Here is an 18,474-nt window from a genome sequence, read left to right as displayed (position 1 = left end):
CTTCTTTTTGCTGTCGAGGCTGTACTGTGTCTCAGCAGCATGTTGGGGTCAGACAGTAGAGGTGTCTGTGGTGGGTGGTGTGAGAGAATATTTCTTGGCTCTTTTCAAAGACCTGAATGATGAAATTGTCTCTTGTTTTTTTTTTTTGCACATGATGTTTCTTTTTTTATTTATTTAGATATGATGAATGGATCAAAGCAGACAAGATTGTGCGCCCCGCCAATAAGAATGTACCAAAAAATAAAGCACCGCAAAAAAATAAAGGTACGGCTCTGAAGAGTTGTCACATCTCAGCTTTAACCTGGTTTGATTATAATGAAGTGAATCGCTGACTTTTGTTCAACTCTGACAGAACAAAGCTGAGAGGGAACGAGACAGGTTGGAGAGGCTCAATGACAGAGAGGTCCTCGGCTCTTCGCCCAATGCTAACCGTGTCCCACGCTCCAAGTGTGGCCTGAGTCAGGATGTCTTTTCCAAGATGGACGAGGGTGAGGACAAAGGGACTCAGCAGTCTCCAGTCAAGTCTATAGAAATTACTTCTATCCTCAATGGCCTTCAAGGTAGCAACACTCAATAGCCTGTAGTCCTCATGCATACTTACAGCAGATTAGGACTGTTTGACTCTGAAGTGGTGTTTTATTGTCTGTTGATCTCCTGCTTTAACTAACTCAAGCCCTGTCTTTGCCTCAGCCTCTGAGATGTCCACAGACGAAAGCGAGCATGAGCAGGAGGACGAGGAGGGAGAACATAATGAAGATGATGGGCCAGGTTGCCGTAGCAGCCTCAGAAAAGGCGCCATGGAGCCACCGCAGATATCAGAGCGCTGGGAGGGCAAAGCCCCTTCCGAAGGAGCCAAACCTTCTCCAGTCTCAGGAAAAAGCCAGGATGCTGTCAATGCAGAGAATGCAGACGTCGGTAAGCGCAGGAGTCAAGCGGAATTTGAGGGAGAAGCGAGCACCAGGAAGAGGAAATCTGACAGTGCAGCAGAGAGGACCGCGAAAAGCCAATCCAAAGCAAAGACCAGAAACACCAGGAGTGCTGACTGGTTACCTGGAGGCTCTCCTAGGAAGCTGGAGGAGAGAGCGGCTGGTCCTGGAGAGGAGAGGGCAGCATCGTCTAGCAGCAGCTCAGATGACGAAGGTGCAGCACTGGCTCAGTCACAGGCTGAGGAGAATGAGCGAATCCGACCGAAAACCAAAGGTTCACCTTCCAAGAAGTACAATGGGGTGAAGGACAAGAACAAAGCTGGCAGACAAGCTGCCTTCTGGGAGATTCCGGAAAAGAGGGCCAAAGCTTCTGGGAATGCTGAGGAGAGAGCAGCTGTTCGCCCTAAAGGACAGAAGGATGTGTGGTCCAGCATCCAGGCCCAGTGGCCAAAAAAGACTCTCAAAGAGTTGTTCTCCGACTCGGACACAGAGGCTGCGAATTCTCCTCCCCCGCCAGTGCCCTCCTGTCTGGATGACACCAGCGCCGATCCAGATGCTGGGCAGGAGGATGACGCCTCAGAGGAGCAGATGGACAACGACAAGCTTCAGGAGTTTCCGAGCAGTGGCAGTAACTCAGTACTCAACACACCACCCACCACGCCTGAGTCCCCTTCAGGAGGATGCAGTGCTGTAGAAGAGTCTGGTCAAATGCAGCCTTCCTCTCCACCAGAGCCTGTACCCCCCGCCTTGCCTTCAGAGCCGGTTTCTGACACTCTTCCCCCAGGACCCATACAGGACGAAGTGACAGGTGGGCGCAGCGAGACAGACAGCAGCACAGTGGAGGTGGAGAGTCTGGGCGGGGAACTGCAAGAGCTCCCTCAGGATGAAGGGGCTGGTTCCCCCTCAAAGATGTTTGACGTCAGCCTCTCCTGCAACAGTAGCAGCAGCTGCAGCCTAGAGCTGAGCACCAGCAGCCAACAGGAGAGTGAGCAGAAATCCAAAGGTACAAATACTACACAATGTACTTCGTCTGTTTTGAGTTTTTTTCTGTGACAGAATTCATTATTCATTTTTTTTTCCAGTGCGGAATACTGAAGAAACACAAGCTGACAAGTCATTTCACAGTCTGCCTATTCCCTCACTATCTCCTTGCAATGTCTTTGTAGCACCTGTGAGTCAGAAGCGGCAGAAAGAATCACAGACAGGTGGAGCCTCAAAGAAACACAAGCCAAACCGCAAGAGCCTTGGTGTGCCTCCCAAAAAGAATAGGAAATCAGGTAAGATGCTGCCGATAGAGCTGCTGACACCCTCTGCACCTTCTCATCATGAATGGCAGCAGTACAAAGCATTTCTGTTTACTGGTTTCCTGGTTTTGTATAACAGATTCCAAATAGGAAAGGAAATGAGGTTTTGGCCTCCTCAGTCTCCATTTTCTTTTACATCTCTGCTGTCTTTTTTCTTCCTCCAGCCAACAGCAGTGACAGTGAGGACCAGTCTGTTGTTGAGGGCACTGCCAAATCAACTGCCTCAAAGAACAACACGTCGGACCTGAAGGCTGCCACGTCCCCAAGTGTCACGGACGATCTCCCCTTTCGAGCCATAAGTACCACAAGCAGGGTGACGCAGATCATGCCCAGCACCGAGACACCCATGGAAGATCGGCACGTGTGTACAAATGGAGTTTCCAAATGTGTAAGTGTCACAGAGAGGTGTGATTGTAACCTGTTAAGACCAAAAGTATTAGGATGTCAAATAAGCACGTATGTCTGTGTGTCTGCTGAGCCTAAGAAATGTTTGTTTGTTTTTCTTCATGGTAGCTGATCTGGAAAAGATGAACAGTCTGGAGAGGATCTCATTTCTTCAGGAGAAGCTGCAGGACATCAGGAACCACTACCTCTCCCTCAAGTCCGAGGTGGCCTCTATTGACAGACGACGTAAACGCATGAAGAAGAAGGAACGGGAAAGTGAGTGATGTTCTAAATTTACTAAGGAGTACACATAAAATGCTGTAAAGCAGTTTCAGACCCCTCTGCAGCAGCAACATGCCTCCAACGTGACTGTAACTTGTGTCCCACAGGCACGGTGGCTGCGTCCTCCTCCTCCTCTTCCTCCTCACCGTCCTCCAGCTCGCTGACTGCGGCGGTCATGCTGACGCTGGCTGACCCTCCGGTGTCATCCTCATCCTCCTCATCTCAGAACTCTGGGGTATCAGTGGAGTGCAGGTGACAGGACGACGCAGCAAGGAGCCGCCGCACTAAGCACTTAACCAGCACCCTGGGGTCACCGCCCCCATTCCCTTTCAACAGGACGGTCAAGTCAACCTTCATACTGTAACTACTGGGGCACAAAAACCAGACTAGACTGGACTACGAAAGATAAAACAAACAAGCACTATTTTTTACTGACAACTGTTTCCTCGGCAAGCTAATGGCACTTAAGTGCACTTTTATGAAGATTGTGTAGGGGGATTAAATTTGTCAAAAAAAAATATTCAGAGTTGTCTCTTACGCTATTCTTGATTGAACATTTACAAGAATTGTTTTTTGCTAGCAATAATTGTTTTCCATTTGATAACGTTGTATTGGTAGGGGATGATTTCCAGTGATCAGTCCTCACAGCTAGATGTGGTGCAGCCTGGGCTCACCACGTTGTTCTGGGGGATTCAAAAGGCACACTGCCACATTGGCATTAAGGGCATATGAAAGGTAGCGCTGCCGCATTTCTCTGCCCGCCCTCGTTAAAAAGGCCTTTAATGTGCGTGATGATGCTCTCCTTATGTTACAGGCGCATTGGTCCTGTACAAGTTTGCATCCGGGTCATGTTAGGGGAGAAAGGATGGGGTTTTGTGACCATCGTAGGTCCACTGACGGCCTCAGTGGATGAATATGGAATGATACTGTAGTGCCTTTTTTTGTTCTTCTCCATGGGGCACTTTTGAAAAAGGACTTCTTTTTTCCTGATCCTCTTCTCACGTCAGAGGCTCAGCTGGAATAACGTGTCCCTTTTTGTAAAAGACTGAAGAATGCTGTGTGTGAGCAGGCAGTGAAGGGCTAAAGTCTGACAGAGAATGATGGATGTTATCAGTGTATGGTGATATTTAAGGGTTATACTGGATCACCTGTAATCTACTACTGAATACTCATCCATCTTGGGTATTACTGTTGAGTGTGGCAGTATAAAAAATGTGCAATGATGGAGGTGGTGAATGCAATGGTCACATCACTTTAGATCATCAGCCTTTTTAAAAGCCCATCTGCTTGATTTTTTTTTTAACTATGTTTTCATAATCACATGTTCAAATCTGCAACTGGATCCACTTCACTTGAAGGCAGCCATAGGAGACATTTACAGTTAGCAGTGTGAATTACTCAAGTTACTTTTTTTTTTTTTGCTTCATTAATTAAAGCAACACTTATTTTTTTCGGCATCTTTTTTTTTGACACACACATACTCATCCCTACCAAAAAAAAAACACTTTGGTTTTGTTTCCTGTACTATGACCAGAATAAAGGTAGAGTTATTGTAAATGTGCATTTATATCATAAGGTGACGTATGTGTATACATTTCTGAAGACATCTCCAGTGTTTCCTTTGTATATACCCCCCTACTGTATGATAACCTGAAGTTACGTTTTTGTTCGGCACTTGTATGTAATTGTATGCTTTTGTTATACATTTGTATATTGAGAAGTGTTTTGAGTCGAGCTATTTAATATCTTGCACTGTTAATAACATGTACTTTTCTGTACAGACAGTTTTACGGTTTTAACTGTAGTTTTGAGTGTAAATACTGAGGGTTACAGCATGTTTCTCCTCCCCCCTTTTGTCTCCTCTTTCTTGTTCTCTCAGTTTCTTTCCGTTCCAGTTATGTTGTTGTTTTGTCCAGCCTCTTTCATCAGTTTCAGTCGTTATGTTTCTATTTTTCTTTTTCTTTTTTTAATTTCATGTTTGCTTTAGTTTGTATTCCGTTTTGTTTTCTATAGCTTGTGCTTGTAAGACGACAGAGCGGTGGTTTTGGATGCAGCTGGACTATTTTTTTTCCAACCTGTACATGGCCTGAAGCTGAAGCTGTATGATCTGTATATGGAAAACAGTCTGCATCATAGATAAAGAGAAAGTAATGGAGCTTATTGAAAAAAAAATGCTCAATAGTATTTATTAGGCTCATCTGATGATGATCATTGTGTAATTTATTGTAAAAATGTAAGCAAAGCAGAAGCCTCTGTTTGAAATAAATGCCATAGTTTGTGAAGTACTCAGTGTGTCCGCTGGAAGATTTCTAGGCTTATGGTACCTTTTTAAAAAAAAAAAAAAAGTAGGAACATCTAATCTATGTAGGAACATCTTGTGTTAACTACTTAGTTTTAACTGATAATTCAGTGAATCGATTGGTAGTTTGTTTACATTTTTTTGTTTTTATATAACATTTTATTTCAGTTAGTTTTTGTTTTTAAATGACATTTAACTACAATAAATGTATTTTTTATGCGAATAAATAGAAGTTTTACCGTCGAGGTGACGTCTTGCGTCATAAGATACGTACTTCCTGTCCGCACTTCCTGAGCAGCTGCAGCGTGCTAGCTGCTAGCCACCTCAGCCTCCAATAGTTTCAGAAATGGTGAGCGGCAGGTCGGGCGCGATATTAGCCGGGGTATGTGGAGCCCTTTTCATCGCATACTGTATTTACTTTGACAGAAAGCGACGGAGTGACCCTCGCTTCAAGGAAAAGCTCCGGGAACGTAAGTGTTTTTAAACACGCAGAGGAAGTTAGCTGTTAGCTAACAGGCAACTTAGCAGCGGTAGCACGTTAGCTTCCATGTGGCGAACAGACTGCACGGACTCTACAGTAAAATGTCTCAATAGAAACTGCAATAATGTTGTTTTTGAGGTCGTTGTACTTGTTAGCATTTGCTCTGAAATTCCTTCAGCTACTTTGCGATCTCAGTAATGCGTGAGATTAACGTACAGCACCTTACAGCTGCACCAACTTGTGACCATGTGCTTCACGGGGCGCATAACTAAAACATACCAGCCCGGTCTAAAGTCACTTCTTTTTCACAGGCAGACGAAAGCACACGGTTTCTAGTGAGAAGTCCGGACTAGCAAAGGTGAGACAAGTAGAAAACTATCGATTTCAGCTCATTGCAGCTCCTTACTGTTATCTTAAATGAGCGCTTCTCACACTTTGTTTGTTGACTTTAAAGCTCCCTGATTTGAAGGACGCGGAAGCTGTGCAGAAATTCTTTTTGGAGGAAATCCAGCTGGGAGAAGAGCTGCTATCACAAGGTCAGTATCATGTTGGCTGTTGACACAAAATGTGATCCAGTATTTTGTGTCCTCAGAGACACCACCTGTGCTGTGCTAAATGTGTGTGTTTTAATACTTTGTCTGTTTTCAAACACTGTGTTGTGTACTCGCATAGCTCACTTGTGTATCTTCCATTAACCTCCTCTCAACAGGTGAATTCGAGAAAGGTGTAGACCACCTCACCAATGCTATTGCGGTCTGCGGTCAGCCTCAGCAGCTCCTCCAGGTACTCCAGCAGACGCTGCCTCCTCCAGTCTTCCAGATGTTGCTCACAAAACTGCCCAGCATCAGCCAGGTGAGACAAGAGTTCTTCCATCAGCAGTGTGATGATGGGGTTTGTATAGTTCTGCATCCTTAATAAACCCCCCAGTTGCAATCTGTGGCCTCTGGGACAAGAAAGGATGCGAGATCAATCTTAGAACCATCCAAAGCTGAGAGTTGGTGTCAGTAGCTCTTGGTTATTTCACCTCTAAGACAGAAATGCTTACAATATCAATATAGGTGTGTGATTTGAGTGTGAGGAACAACCTCTGAAAGATGTTTTTTGTGTGTTTTTCCAGCGACTCATCAGCTCTCAGTCATTAACAGAAGATGACGTGGAGTGAATAAATCCTTTTACTACTCGGTAAAGGCATTTGAGACACTGATATTAATGTGCTGTTTGGTATGGCTGACTGCGGCTGTGTGTGTGTGAGGATGTGTGAGCGAGTTCAACCATTGGACATTAGACAATAATCCACTACGTTCGTGCACTTGGAGCTTAAAGAATGCCGTTTTTCTGGGAACATTGAAACACATTCCTCCTTCTGACCTTCGTTCCCTCCAGAGCTTATGTTTCTGTCTTGTTTGTTGTATTTATTTTTATTCCTGTAACTGTATGTTTTTGGGGCAAGGGGGCACTGATATGAGAGTCATAAAATTATGTAGATGATTTGTTACATATCGGTGCAACGTGAAATGTGTGTCTGAGGACTTGTTTGTGGATTGAACGTGTTCTGCGGTTATTTTTTTTATATCCCAGTCTTTCTCATCTGGACAGACTTTTCTGTGTAAAATCCTCAAATAAATCATGAAAACACACTTTTGAGTTTCTTGGCTTCCATTTGCCAGTAGATGGCAGTAGCAACGCACAGGAAAGATCTGCAGCATTTACAGTTGAAACACAAGAGTGTGGGCAGTTTCTGTTCGGGGAGAATTTTTTTGCTGAATGGAAGCTGTTACTGGCATAAATCAAGCTTGAATACTCAAGATGTAAAATACATTGTCCAGAGATGTTAATGCAGAAAACATCCTCAAAGTGAATCCTTAACAAAATACGGACGTTGCCTAAACCAGGCTGAACTGCTGTCACCAGAGTACGGTGTTTCATTTTCCATCCCGTCTGCTATAATACGACTCCACTGAGCCTCAGTGTCTTTGTTGTGAATGGCTCAATTGTGCGTGCAGGGGGAGCAGAAGTAGAGCAGCTCGTGGAGAAAAGGGAGTAGGTCTGCTTGGGAGTGTGTCTCTTGGAAGACAAATAGAGCTGTAATTATTTTTATCCCTGTCTGCAGCTGTTTTTGTAAGAGCTCTGGCCTGGGCAGCAGACCTCGAGTGTTGCCAGGAAACCAGAGCTGGCAGAGGAGGGAGGGAGAGAGGGGTTGGGGGGGCGCTGATAGTTTTTCTACATTAGGAATGAAAAATGAACAGTGGCCCAGAAATGTCGGGTGAAGACTAAATGGTAGACACTGTGTCGTTTTCCATGAACTCATGCAGACTTTCTCTTCTCTCTCTCTTGCCACTTTTCTACTTGGTGGAAAAGGAGAAGCCTGCAGAGTCGTCTGGCTCCGAGTGTGTGTGCAGAAGAAGTGACTCGTTAATCTACCCTTTGGGGAGGCAGAGGAGAAAAATAACCGTCCTATAGGTCAGGCTCGAGCTGTGAGTAGGGGCAGGTTCAGGCTTCTCCGTGCAGTGAACCACTGCTTTTGCTTTTGGTATAAATAAACACTCGTGCCTGCTCTGTCCCCTGCAGACTGGAGGCAGCTGAGGGGTCACTGAAGGATACCAGACTGCTATGAAAGCATGCCAGCGTTGTTTTTGTAGGATGACACAGCAAATCTTTCACAGGTAACACTAACCATGCTGAGCGTCCTCCGCCCTGGGTAGAATATTCACCTCATCAGTGAGATGTGTGCTGTTAATGTACAGTAATTATTTTAAAAACTGTGTTCCAGCTCTGTATGAATGAGTCAGCTCTTCATACCCGGTGAAGCAGGCAGCAGAAGGAAAATAAGGGGTTGAAGTGAGGAGACTTCCTGTTGTTCAGCAGCAGGGGGCACTGTTGCTCCAGGCTGCTTTTTTTTTTTTTTACAGACCTCCACTGAAGGGCAACTGAATGGAGAGAGAGCTGAGAGCACAACAGTTGACAGCAATAACAATGGCCGTGCCTGCAGCTTAGAGCCTGTGTGCTCAGGAGGAGTGAATTTAACAGTTCATAACACTCATTTCTGATGTTCACATGGAGCCTGTTATTGCAGTGCATGTGCAGGAATAGTTAAAACACAACATTATAATACAGGACCGGACTTTGTCGTTCATTTTGCAAGGATTGTGATCGTAGTAAGTCAAGTGTTGCATAGGGAATATTATAATCACTATAATAATTTGAGCTCCACATCTCATTACTGCAGATCCTGTCAACAAATTAGCCACATCTCTAATGACCTTTGTTGTGTCATTGCTGTGTGTGTTTGAATGTCAACGCTTGATTACTTGTGCACTTGAGTGCCATCTGACCGGCGGACATGTCTGGTTATGTAGGAGCAGCTGTGTTTGGGAGTTTAAGGCGGCCAGAAATAGCTCGGTTGTATGTGGTTGCTATGGCAGCTTCACGTAGCACCGGTCTTGCATCTGAGATCCCTCTGAGCGGTGGCTGTAAGGCGGAGGTATCCGCAGAGGCCTCGGAGTCCTCCTGTGATTTTTATTATTTTTTTTGGAGCATGTTTTTCATGATGATGCTCGCTGTCTGCGTCCTGCTGCTGCTGATGTCATGGTGCCAGTGTCTTACCAGCTTGCACTGTAAGAAATATGAGACGTGTCCAGGCTGCTACAAAGACTGTTGCCACTTGTCTGCAAAGCAAAGCAGCAATGCAGTGTATTAATTACTCGCCGCCTCTTTCTGTGTCATTCACCAGTGAGAGGGGAAGAAAAAAAAACAAAAAACATTTCCAAGGCACGTCCTAAAAATAAAGCAGCACTGTACGTGCTCAGAGTATTAACTTCTATACAGATGACCCATTTTTCCATCTCAAAGGGTCTGAGGATGGGTGGAAAAAAGAGAGGGGGGGTTTGTTGGGTGGGAGGGGAGGCAACAGTGGAGCCAATCACGTGAATTTAAAGCAGGCTACAAATCCTGGCGGATTTCTCTTCCTCTGTGGGGTAATGCCTTACTGTCATCTGTTTTTCCATTTCTCTGCTGCTGTCCCCGTGGTAATTTAACTTCTTCTGCAGCTCCTCTCCCTCTCCCTCTCCTGCCTGTTGTTTACATTCCCCGTGAGTGTGAGCTAAAGGGTGTGGAGAGCCACCCAACCACCCTCTGACTGCTTCATTCTCTCTCTAATGTCAGCCTGAAACAACCTCCTTATCTCCTCATCACTGGATCATTCTCTGATAAGGCTGAAATTCAATAGCACCACTCCGCCAGAGGTAGAAGTAAGGGGTGTCACATGACTTCACATGAATTCCTGTTTACACTCAGTGGTTTTTATGTTTTGACTTGATACCTGAATTTGTCGTGAAAAAGAGGGACAAAGACGGTAATATCACACTCATCCTGTCGTCAGTGTTATCTGTGCGATCTAAGCAAAGAGTGAAACCAGAAGAGGGAAGTGACACATGCACTGAATGGGAAGGTGAGGAAGGGGTTAACTAAGCAGACTATGCACAGTTATTTTTTTCCCCTCTCTCTCTCTCTCTCTCTCTCTCTCTCTCTCTGATCTGCCTTTCCTGTCTCGCAAGCGGTGCTGTGGCTTTGAACATCATGAGAGAGTCAGACAGGCTTGTTGTGCATACTGTAGGTCTCCTGCATTGACTTGTAGCAAATCCTTGCCCTCGGGAGGAACGTCAGAGGGGATTAATGGGAGGGCCGGGGCCTCACAGAGTTTCCCATTGTCGCAGCCCAGCCCTGCACAGTATTTTCATCCTGCAGAGTGAGAAAAGAGCGAGCAGGTGGGGTGGTGGTGGTGGGGGAGGACAGAGGGGTGAGGTGGAGGGGAGGCGGGTGGGGGAGGCGGGGTGGGGGGGGGGGGGGGGGTGTACAGTGGTGTTATTTCCCTCTGCCCTGATTCTTGGGAGCTGAGCTGAAGGGAGGGGAGGACAGTGTAAATAATGTATTTGGAGCGGCGCAGTAGAGGGAGATGGAGCTTGACCGAGCTCAGAGCAGGGAAGGGAAGGGTTGAGCGGCCATGCTGCTGCACAGGAAGCTAAGGGGGGTGGGGGGGTGGGGGGGCAAGGAGGAGTGGTTTGGGGGGTTGGGTTTGGGGGGGGGGGGGGCTGTGGAGGAACCTTATGAGCTACAACAACACTGTTGTGGTGCTCAGGGGAATGTGGGGCCTCCTCAAGAATGTGGCAATCCTCTACTTCCGCTCTGCTCTCTCACTTTTACCGAGACAAATACGAGGCTGCTGCAGACTGCTATTAATAATGCAAGGGTAATAATAACGTAGTAGTAATGCGACATGCATTATCACAACAAGCCCAGAGCTGGCAGGGATTTTTCTAGAAGGTTGACGCACAGAAACTGGAATTCGTGTGAAACTGGTTTCAACATCTGCTGAAAAATATGTTGATCCACCTGGCCAAAATTAGATGACTGAAAAATGTTAATTGTATTAAGGCTTGAAGCTAGCAGGTCGGTCTGAGTTACTCAAATAAGCTCATCTGCTGCTTATGTAGGAAATAAACTGCAGAAATTATCTGTGCAACAGTGCTGGCATGGACAGAAGGTCACCTGTAATTTGGTGTCTACATTGAATTAGACACTGGTGTCATTGAAGCACCTTAGTCTCAGTTTTAGCGATGGGAAGCACAGACTCAGCATTTCAAAACAAGCGTACTAGTTAGCATCACGCTAAGTGTTGCAGGTGTACAAACATGAGAACAATCTTCATCTAAGTCTGCATGGAAGCAGACTCCAGAATTGCTCGTCTCTCCCTCTGTGTCCCCTCCTCCCTTGTCTTTCTCCCACACCTGCTCTGTTTTATGGCAACAATAAAAGGGACCTCAACCTTGAAAGATGACAGAGCAACCCCAACTACGATCACTGCCTCTGCTTTCTTTTACACACGGTGTAACCTTGGTGTAACTTTTGCATTTTATCATCTTCTTCTTGGGCTGGCAGAACTCTGTTGCTCTATCACTCTGTGCAGCAACAGCCCACTCGTTCACCCGAGAACTACAAAGTGGGTTTGACGCCTTGCATCTTGTGTAACTGAGGTCTTTGAAGACTTTGGCTTTGAGCTCTGTGTCTCATCAATTCCCTACGCAAAGCTAAATTTGAATCTGAGGCGACCTCATAAGGGGGGGGGGGGGGTAGCTTATCTGCCCCACTCGTTTAATGTTATTCATTCATGCGCAGTATTTTTATGATGGGCTGCGCATGCAGAACTGTTTTACATGTTTTTTTGTTGTTTACGTAACCTCCCTCGGTCTGCGTGCATGCTTTAAAGATGGCGGCACAGTGTGCGTGAGGGACACACCGGTGGCTTCTGCATCAAAAGTGAGGGGGTGCAGTGTGTGATGTTCGGCATCAAAGAAGAAGAAGTCTGGCTAGTTGTGGGTCCTTCAGGGTCATCCTTTCATGTCAGTTCACCCTCCAAAGAAGAGCAGAATGGAAACATATCCTCACAATTCCAGTCTATGAAGGAGCCATGAAGTGAGCGGTACTTATCACAGCAAATTCCTGACATGTTTGTCATCTGGACGGGGAGGGGGGGAAGGGCTGGATTTGTCACATCCAATCTGCTTTTCTCAATGAACTGGGAAGGGAGATTACTGGCTCGCAGTCAGTGAAATAATGATGACGAGTCAGGCTTTGACTCTCAAATGAAAGTCCTCATGATGCAGAGAGCGCAGCCACGTCCAACACCAAAACATTTCATTCTCACGGAGCGGCTGAAGCTCCTTTTGTGTCCATCTGGAAACATGATTTATTTCTGGCCCCAATCCGTTTGAAACACCGGTTAGCCTCACAATTGTTGGGAGAACCTAAGCTGCAGAGCCACGCTACTCTTTCCCATCCTTCTCAGTCGCCTGCAAATCCTCTTCCAGACTGAGCCGATCCACCATACGGCTGCTGCATTCTCATATCGTGGGCTGAGAAAGCACACGTGTGTTTCTGTCCTCTGACATACAGCTGGACACTTCCTGTTGTCCTCTCTTCCACATATTTCAGCATCTTGTCATGCAAGCTCACATTAACATATCTCCAGCTCGCTCAGAGAGAACTGAGCTACATGAATATCTCCCGTCTGACCTATTTTAACTAAAGTCTAAGTTCATGTGTATTTGCAGCGACTGTGAGGAAAATATGAGCAACTTGTTAGTTTTCAGACCACACCACTTCATTCATTAGCATATAAAAGGCTTTCTTTAAAAAAAAAAATATTTCCTTATCTCGTTTGAGGTGTTCCTGTCCATAAATTATCACAGAGGCCAGGGGGAGTCCATCAGACAGATAAGTTCTTTCCCTCAGAAAGCCCACATTCCTGGACTTTACATTTAATGGACTTGTAGATGATTAATGAATCAATTATTGGATACAGCATCTGATCTCCGGGTGGCTGCAGAGGAAACACTGACAGCTTTTCAAATTGAAAGGAGCACAGTTGTCGTGGAGACTCACTGGCTGCCAACTCAATGCGCCGCTGTAATTATAAATGTGTGAAATAATTAACAAACAACTCCGCTGCTAGGTTGTTACACGTTGGGTCATCTGGGGTCAGCGGCGGCAGGATGGAAGCCCGGTGGAAAATGGAGCCTGCAGATGATTGCACTTTGTCTGATAACGCAGATTGAGTTAATCTTGTAGCCAGAAATGCACTGAAGGCTTTTAGTCCAGATGACACTCGCAGTGTGAGGCCTCTCTCTCTCTCCCTCTCTCTCTCTGTCTCACATAGCTCAGGAAAATAAAGCTTAGCACCACCACCACCACCACCTCACCATCCACACCCTGTCTACCCTCCCTACCCCCACCACTCTGTTCTTTCACAAGGATGGCTTGCTGACATCCATTAGGAGGTTTCCCAGCATTCACCCGGGCCAGGAAAGAGGACTAATGATGTAATTCCCTGAGAGATGACATTAAAATGTCAAAGTGCTGCATCTGACATCATCCATTTAGCACACATTTTCCTATAACATACACTTGTCTTCCTTTTTTTCCTTCCTTCCGAGAAACTGGAGCTCTCCGCCCATCGCGGTGCCTGCAGGCTCTGCTTAGGTGTGCAGAGGACAGTCTGGAATCAAAGTGTGCCTTCCCCTGCAGCTATAAATGCCCTGCTCCAGAAAGCAGTGTTTTGAACAGGCTATGTGTGTCACGTTACATTTATCCTTCCTTTTCTTTCAAGCGTCATCTGACACTAATTCATCTTGTCTGTGCAACAAAGAACCTCACGCCCTAAACAATGCTCTTTGAACATGTCTTAATTCCCCCCACATGTTATGAACAGCCTCTGGATGATTTATCTGAATTTATCCTCTTTGAAAACAAAAGATCTGATCTGCGTCTGGTTGTGTTAACACACGTGACAGAGCGAAGAGAACATCTCGTACTAAATGATGGTGTTTTCTACCTGCCTTACACCGTGGCCCTGTGCTTTTTTTTTTTTTTCACGCAGGTCAACAAACACACTGTTTTTTTTTTCTGAGAAAAATGCAGAAACTCAATTATATTTCTATGAAGGAGACTTGACAGCTCTCTATTCTTTAGCCCAGTGAGTGGGCAGGCTCAGACGTCAATAATGGATGCTTGAAGGCAGAGTAAGTAGACGTGAACTGGAAGCAGAGAAGGGGGTTGCGCCTCACTCAATAATGAATCAATTGATCCCCCTGCAGATGATGGATCAGGTTGCTATGACGACAGATGCAGTGTTACCCAGAGCGTGGAGATGAGGTTTCTTTTCCCAGACCTGCACACTCAACGAGTGACTTTAAATGTACAGTGACCCAGGGTTATAATAAGAAAGAGGAGGAAACATTAATGGCACCAGATGGATATCATGCTGTACGGCACCTTCGTTTTTCTACAAACACCCACATTAAGATGCAGCAGGTGCATGAGATAATGCTGGCAATCACTCCCGCTTAGATTAATCAGGGCGTTCCTCCTTTGATGGATGCTTTAGCACTGGAAACACATGTGGGTTTTATTGTGCATTTATGTACACAGCACTCGCTCCTCCAAAATAAAAAAAAAACAAAAAAAAACATGTTTACCGTGTCTGCTCGTGTGTGTGTGTTCAGTTGCCATAGCAACAGGGCTGATGCTGGGTCCAGCTGGGACCATGTTGCCAAGTAACAGCTGAGTTATGAGAGTGGAGGAGAGGAGTGTGGGCGTTGGGAGGGGGTGGGTGCGCAGAGGATACGAGGACTTCTACAAAGACAGAGGCGAGCAACAAAGAATGGAAGCATGAAGGGGAAGGGGGGGGGGTGTTTATTTAGGTGAGCGCTCTGCAAAATAAGATCATCTCTTTCTGCACTTTCCTGCCAGAAAATATTAATAGTTGGGTGCAGCTCAAAGCCGTTCCAGTCTCCGGGAAACGGCAGACAAACAAAGCGGCACCGTGCCAGTGTCGACGTATGTGTGTGTGTGTGTTGTGCAGCATTGCGAGCAGGCAGGGCATCACTAATATTTCCTTTTTTTATTTGTGTAAAAAAGTGTGCAGAGTCCCGGCTGTGCTGAACCCTGCATCGACCACGCAGAGGGCCTGCAGCCTGTGATGACTCACGAACAGCAGGCAGAAAAAATCTGAACCAGTCCAGCTCCGGAGCCCTCAGCTGTAAACGATCGCATGTCCTTGCAGTCCAGGAGATTCAGGCAATTTGAGCTGCAGCGACGGGCCATGTTGTTGAGTCAGCACTGGTCCAGCAGACAGAGAAGGTCACACTGAACTCACTCCTGCATCTTCACAAATGTGGCCGGTAAATTACATGAATGGTTAATGATTTGTGGCACCAGCAGCTGGTCGTGTTTTTCAGATTGTTTCCAAAAACAGGTTACGCCCATTAAAACCCATCTGTGTGGCAGATGATTAGAAACGTGGTGACGTGATGTGTTTGGGATCTGTCTTCCTCTCTGACCTCCTCATACTCACTTCTCATGAATCATCTCGACCCAGCCTCACAGCATGATGAGGCAGTTTTTACTGTCATATCAGTATCGGTCTCTTCTGCTTCCGGCTGAAAAGCTCCGTGTGTGCTGGTGCTTCATTAAGAACACATTTGTTCTGTCTTCCCCCTGGCTGATCAGTCTGATTTGTTGTCATGGAAACTGATCCTGACGAGGCTTCATATTGGACTGAGTGTCATCCCCAAACAAACACGCCTGCTCTCAGGCAGAAATCACAGCATTTGTCGCCCTCTTTGTTATCATGTTCTCATGCTCCAGTGCTTTGCAAGAGCGAAACAGACGAAAACAAAAAAACCTCCACTAAACTAAACAGACACTGATGTTCCTGGAACTGTTCCCTGGCCCCTTGATCCAAATATTCTTGATGAATTTTCCACATTCTGTGCTTGACTGACTTCGGCTAAATGATGACATATCCACAGATTGGAAGACAGATGTGTGTGCCGTTCAGGAATTACAGGTGGTTAAAAAAAAAAAAAAAAAAGGCCGAATCAGGAAAAACAAAAACAACGGAGCCAACGTGGCCCCATGCGTTTATATAACAGAGCTTGCCTGTGGCGATTGTGCAATGCGGTGCAGTTGTCTGGGCTGATGTAAACAGAGCCTTAGTGCCTCTGGAGGCTCAGCCATGTGCCTTGATGCAGCAGTTATGGGCACATGCCCTACTTTCATAAATCAGAGCTGGAAAAAAAAGGAAACAGCGTGATGGGGAGAGGAGGAGGAGGGGTGAGAGGGGATGCCGAGTGAGCAGACGAGGGAGGGAGAAAGAGTGTTTTAGTGAGGGCGAGGAGGGAGGGGGGAGGCTGAACAAGGCTCATATTGATGTTCCAAACACAGCTGCAAGCGTCAGCTGACTAGCTGGCCTGGAAGCAGCCCCAAGCTCTGCCTCCTGCCTTTATCAGCTTACACTGCGACCTTTCTCTCTCTACTGGAATAGATCCCTCCCTCCTCCACCGTATCCAAAGCTACCCCTCCCCCCTATATTTGGCACTTTTTTTTTTACCACACACTGTCCATCCGATGAGTCCGTCTGTCCTCTCTGACATCTGACTTCTGCAGGGGGGGTGGGGAAGGTGGGGTAGGGGGGGTTCTGTATCTGCATGCCTCCAGAAATGCTGGCTCTCTTTTCAGCAGATCAGCACTTTTGTTTGTCTCACATGGCTCGGTTTTCAAGCCTCACCCCACGCTCTTACACAACTCACCATGAAGTCACTGTTACTCCTCACGTCCGCACCCGGTGGCGGAGGATGAAGGAAGAGCGGCGATGAAGGGCTCGTTTTACTTTGCAAATACATGTCAGTTCAGCAGGATTGTGCAGTGTGTCAGGTTTCTGCAAAGAGTTCCTGGAAATAAGAGAGAGAGAGAGAGGGGGGAGAGAGAGAGAAGGGTTTGGATACTATGCTTAGGCTGACAACTCAGGTTTGGACATATTTATTGAACCTGAAGTTAGTATTAGTTCAGCGGGAGTCTGAAGCAGCAGCTGTTGTCAGGGGACTGTCCCTGTGGGGCAGTAATCAGCAGAGTTAACTGTCAATCACAGATCTGCGAGCCTCGTGGGCTTTTTCTCAGAAAGACGCCTCGTCCATGCTCACACAGTGCACACCACCCCTTGATGACGCTCCTCAAGTGTTACTGGATAGTGTTTCTATGGGAGCTGTCCACCCACCTACACACACACAGCAGTGGCTCCCTCCCCTCCTAACTGTTTGCAGGAAACACTCATCCTTCTCTGGAGATGTCGCTCGCGGCGGCTCATGCACTCATAAATCCTGTGCTCCTTTCTGGGAAATGAAGGGCTTGAAAGATACATACATACACACACTGTGAAGGGAAAAGGGGGGGGGGGGGTTGCAAAACACAGCTTGCCAAGTATATCTCCGTCGCCTTTTTGACAGTGAAGAGGTTGGATTGAGTGTCTGCCTTCTGTGGGAGGCAAAATGAGAAGCATATTCTACGCTTCCCCCGGTTACTGTGTGAGAATCCGAGTCACTGCGGTATCCAGGCAGACCTCAGCGATACCCAAAACATCACAGGAATGAAAAGTGGAGGACAAAGAAGGACGGACGGACGGAGGGAGCAAATAAGAGGGAAGGCGAGGGAAAGAATAGAAGCATTTAAAGGCGACCATTGCTGGCTTCAAATGTCAGTCAGTTCCCGGTCAGACAATGGAACACAGCTGTTGCTAAGCTTTGAACTGCAGCTGTCTTGGCATTATTTGAGTGTACATGTGGTCACGGGTTGTGTTTGAACATGGGGCAGCTATAAAGTATTATAGGAGAAGATTTGTGTGTACAATATTCAAATGTAAGGGGGAGGGGGGGGGTCATGGGGAGTTGCAGAGAGACACATGAGTAGGTGGCGAGTGTGTCAGATGTTCCTGATTTAGAAACCCTTGAGCAAGAATCAGAGAGGAGGAGAGGTGGGGTGGCAGAGAGGCCGCAGTCTGGAGTGGGCTGTAATGGTTTGAGGTTGAGGGTCAGAGTGGGAGGGGAGCGAGAGACGAAGGACGAGGCTCTGAAGGGCATCTCACACACACACACACACCCACCAAAAAAAAATCTGATTGAAGGTTGAGAGGCAAATCTGAAAATGAAATTCGATCGCCTTACTTTGGCGGGATCGTGACTAAAACGGCCTCAGTGTCCGTCACGCCTGAAAACGCCTTCAAGTGCCTCATTATCGGTGTCATCTGTGGATCATTGGAGAACATCTCTCCCTCATCTCTGCCGTTTCTTTGATCATCCCCCAGACAATGCACCATTAGGCCTGGGCTGATTTCCTAAAGCACAGCTCAATTACTTAAAGGGAGGCTCATTAGCATATCAGAAAGCTCAGGCGTGACTCTGCAAATAAAAG

At 46.5% G+C, this 18,474-nt stretch overlaps 2 protein-coding genes and 1 non-coding gene across 6 annotated transcripts in view; all 3 read left to right on the top strand.

Annotated features, from left to right (window-relative positions):
- arid4b (AT-rich interaction domain 4B) overlaps positions 1-5,181 on the top strand; it is a 33,025-nt gene extending 27,844 nt beyond the window's left edge. The window contains 9 exon segments of the mRNA XM_028422998.1: positions 179-236; positions 238-264; positions 353-560; positions 691-1,929; positions 2,093-2,203; positions 2,395-2,489; positions 2,492-2,618; positions 2,744-2,890; positions 3,004-5,181. Of these exon segments, the coding sequence (XP_028278799.1) occupies positions 179-236; positions 238-264; positions 353-560; positions 691-1,929; positions 2,093-2,203; positions 2,395-2,489; positions 2,492-2,618; positions 2,744-2,890; positions 3,004-3,152 (2,161 nt within the window). The 3' untranslated portion in view covers positions 3,153-5,181.
- A 302-nt stretch (positions 5,182-5,483) lies between these two features.
- Positions 5,484-15,469, top strand: tomm20a (translocase of outer mitochondrial membrane 20). Of its 4 annotated transcripts, none has more exons than XR_003671856.1 (8): positions 5,484-5,665; positions 5,988-6,034; positions 6,131-6,212; positions 6,386-6,528; positions 6,794-6,858; positions 8,035-8,150; positions 8,245-8,339; positions 15,148-15,469. XR_003671856.1 is itself a non-coding variant. In XM_028424143.1 (6 exons), exons 1-5 carry the CDS (start codon positions 5,542-5,544, stop codon positions 6,836-6,838), a joined length of 441 nt encoding a protein of 146 aa, XP_028279944.1. In that variant the 5' UTR covers positions 5,484-5,541; the 3' UTR covers positions 6,839-6,858; positions 15,148-15,461. The 4 variants fall into 4 exon arrangements, 2 of the variants coding, with proteins under 2 accessions (XP_028279944.1, XP_028279942.1); XR_003671857.1 differs by having other exon boundaries at positions 8,035-8,136; positions 15,148-15,468; XM_028424143.1 differs by lacking the exons at positions 8,035-8,150; positions 8,245-8,339 and having other exon boundaries at positions 15,148-15,461.
- LOC114447844 (small nucleolar RNA SNORA14) lies at positions 6,580-6,713 on the top strand. The gene has a single exon (XR_003671870.1). It is a non-coding gene; the product is annotated as a small nucleolar RNA SNORA14 (small nucleolar RNA).
- Positions 15,470-18,474: the final 3,005 nt, after the last annotated feature.

This window comes from Parambassis ranga, chromosome 15 (genome assembly GCF_900634625.1).
Source record: "Parambassis ranga chromosome 15, fParRan2.1, whole genome shotgun sequence".
Lineage (NCBI taxonomy): Eukaryota > Metazoa > Chordata > Actinopteri > Ambassidae > Parambassis > Parambassis ranga.
The sequence above is the reverse complement of the archived record's forward strand: the minus strand, read 5'-3'. Positions and strand labels throughout refer to the sequence as shown.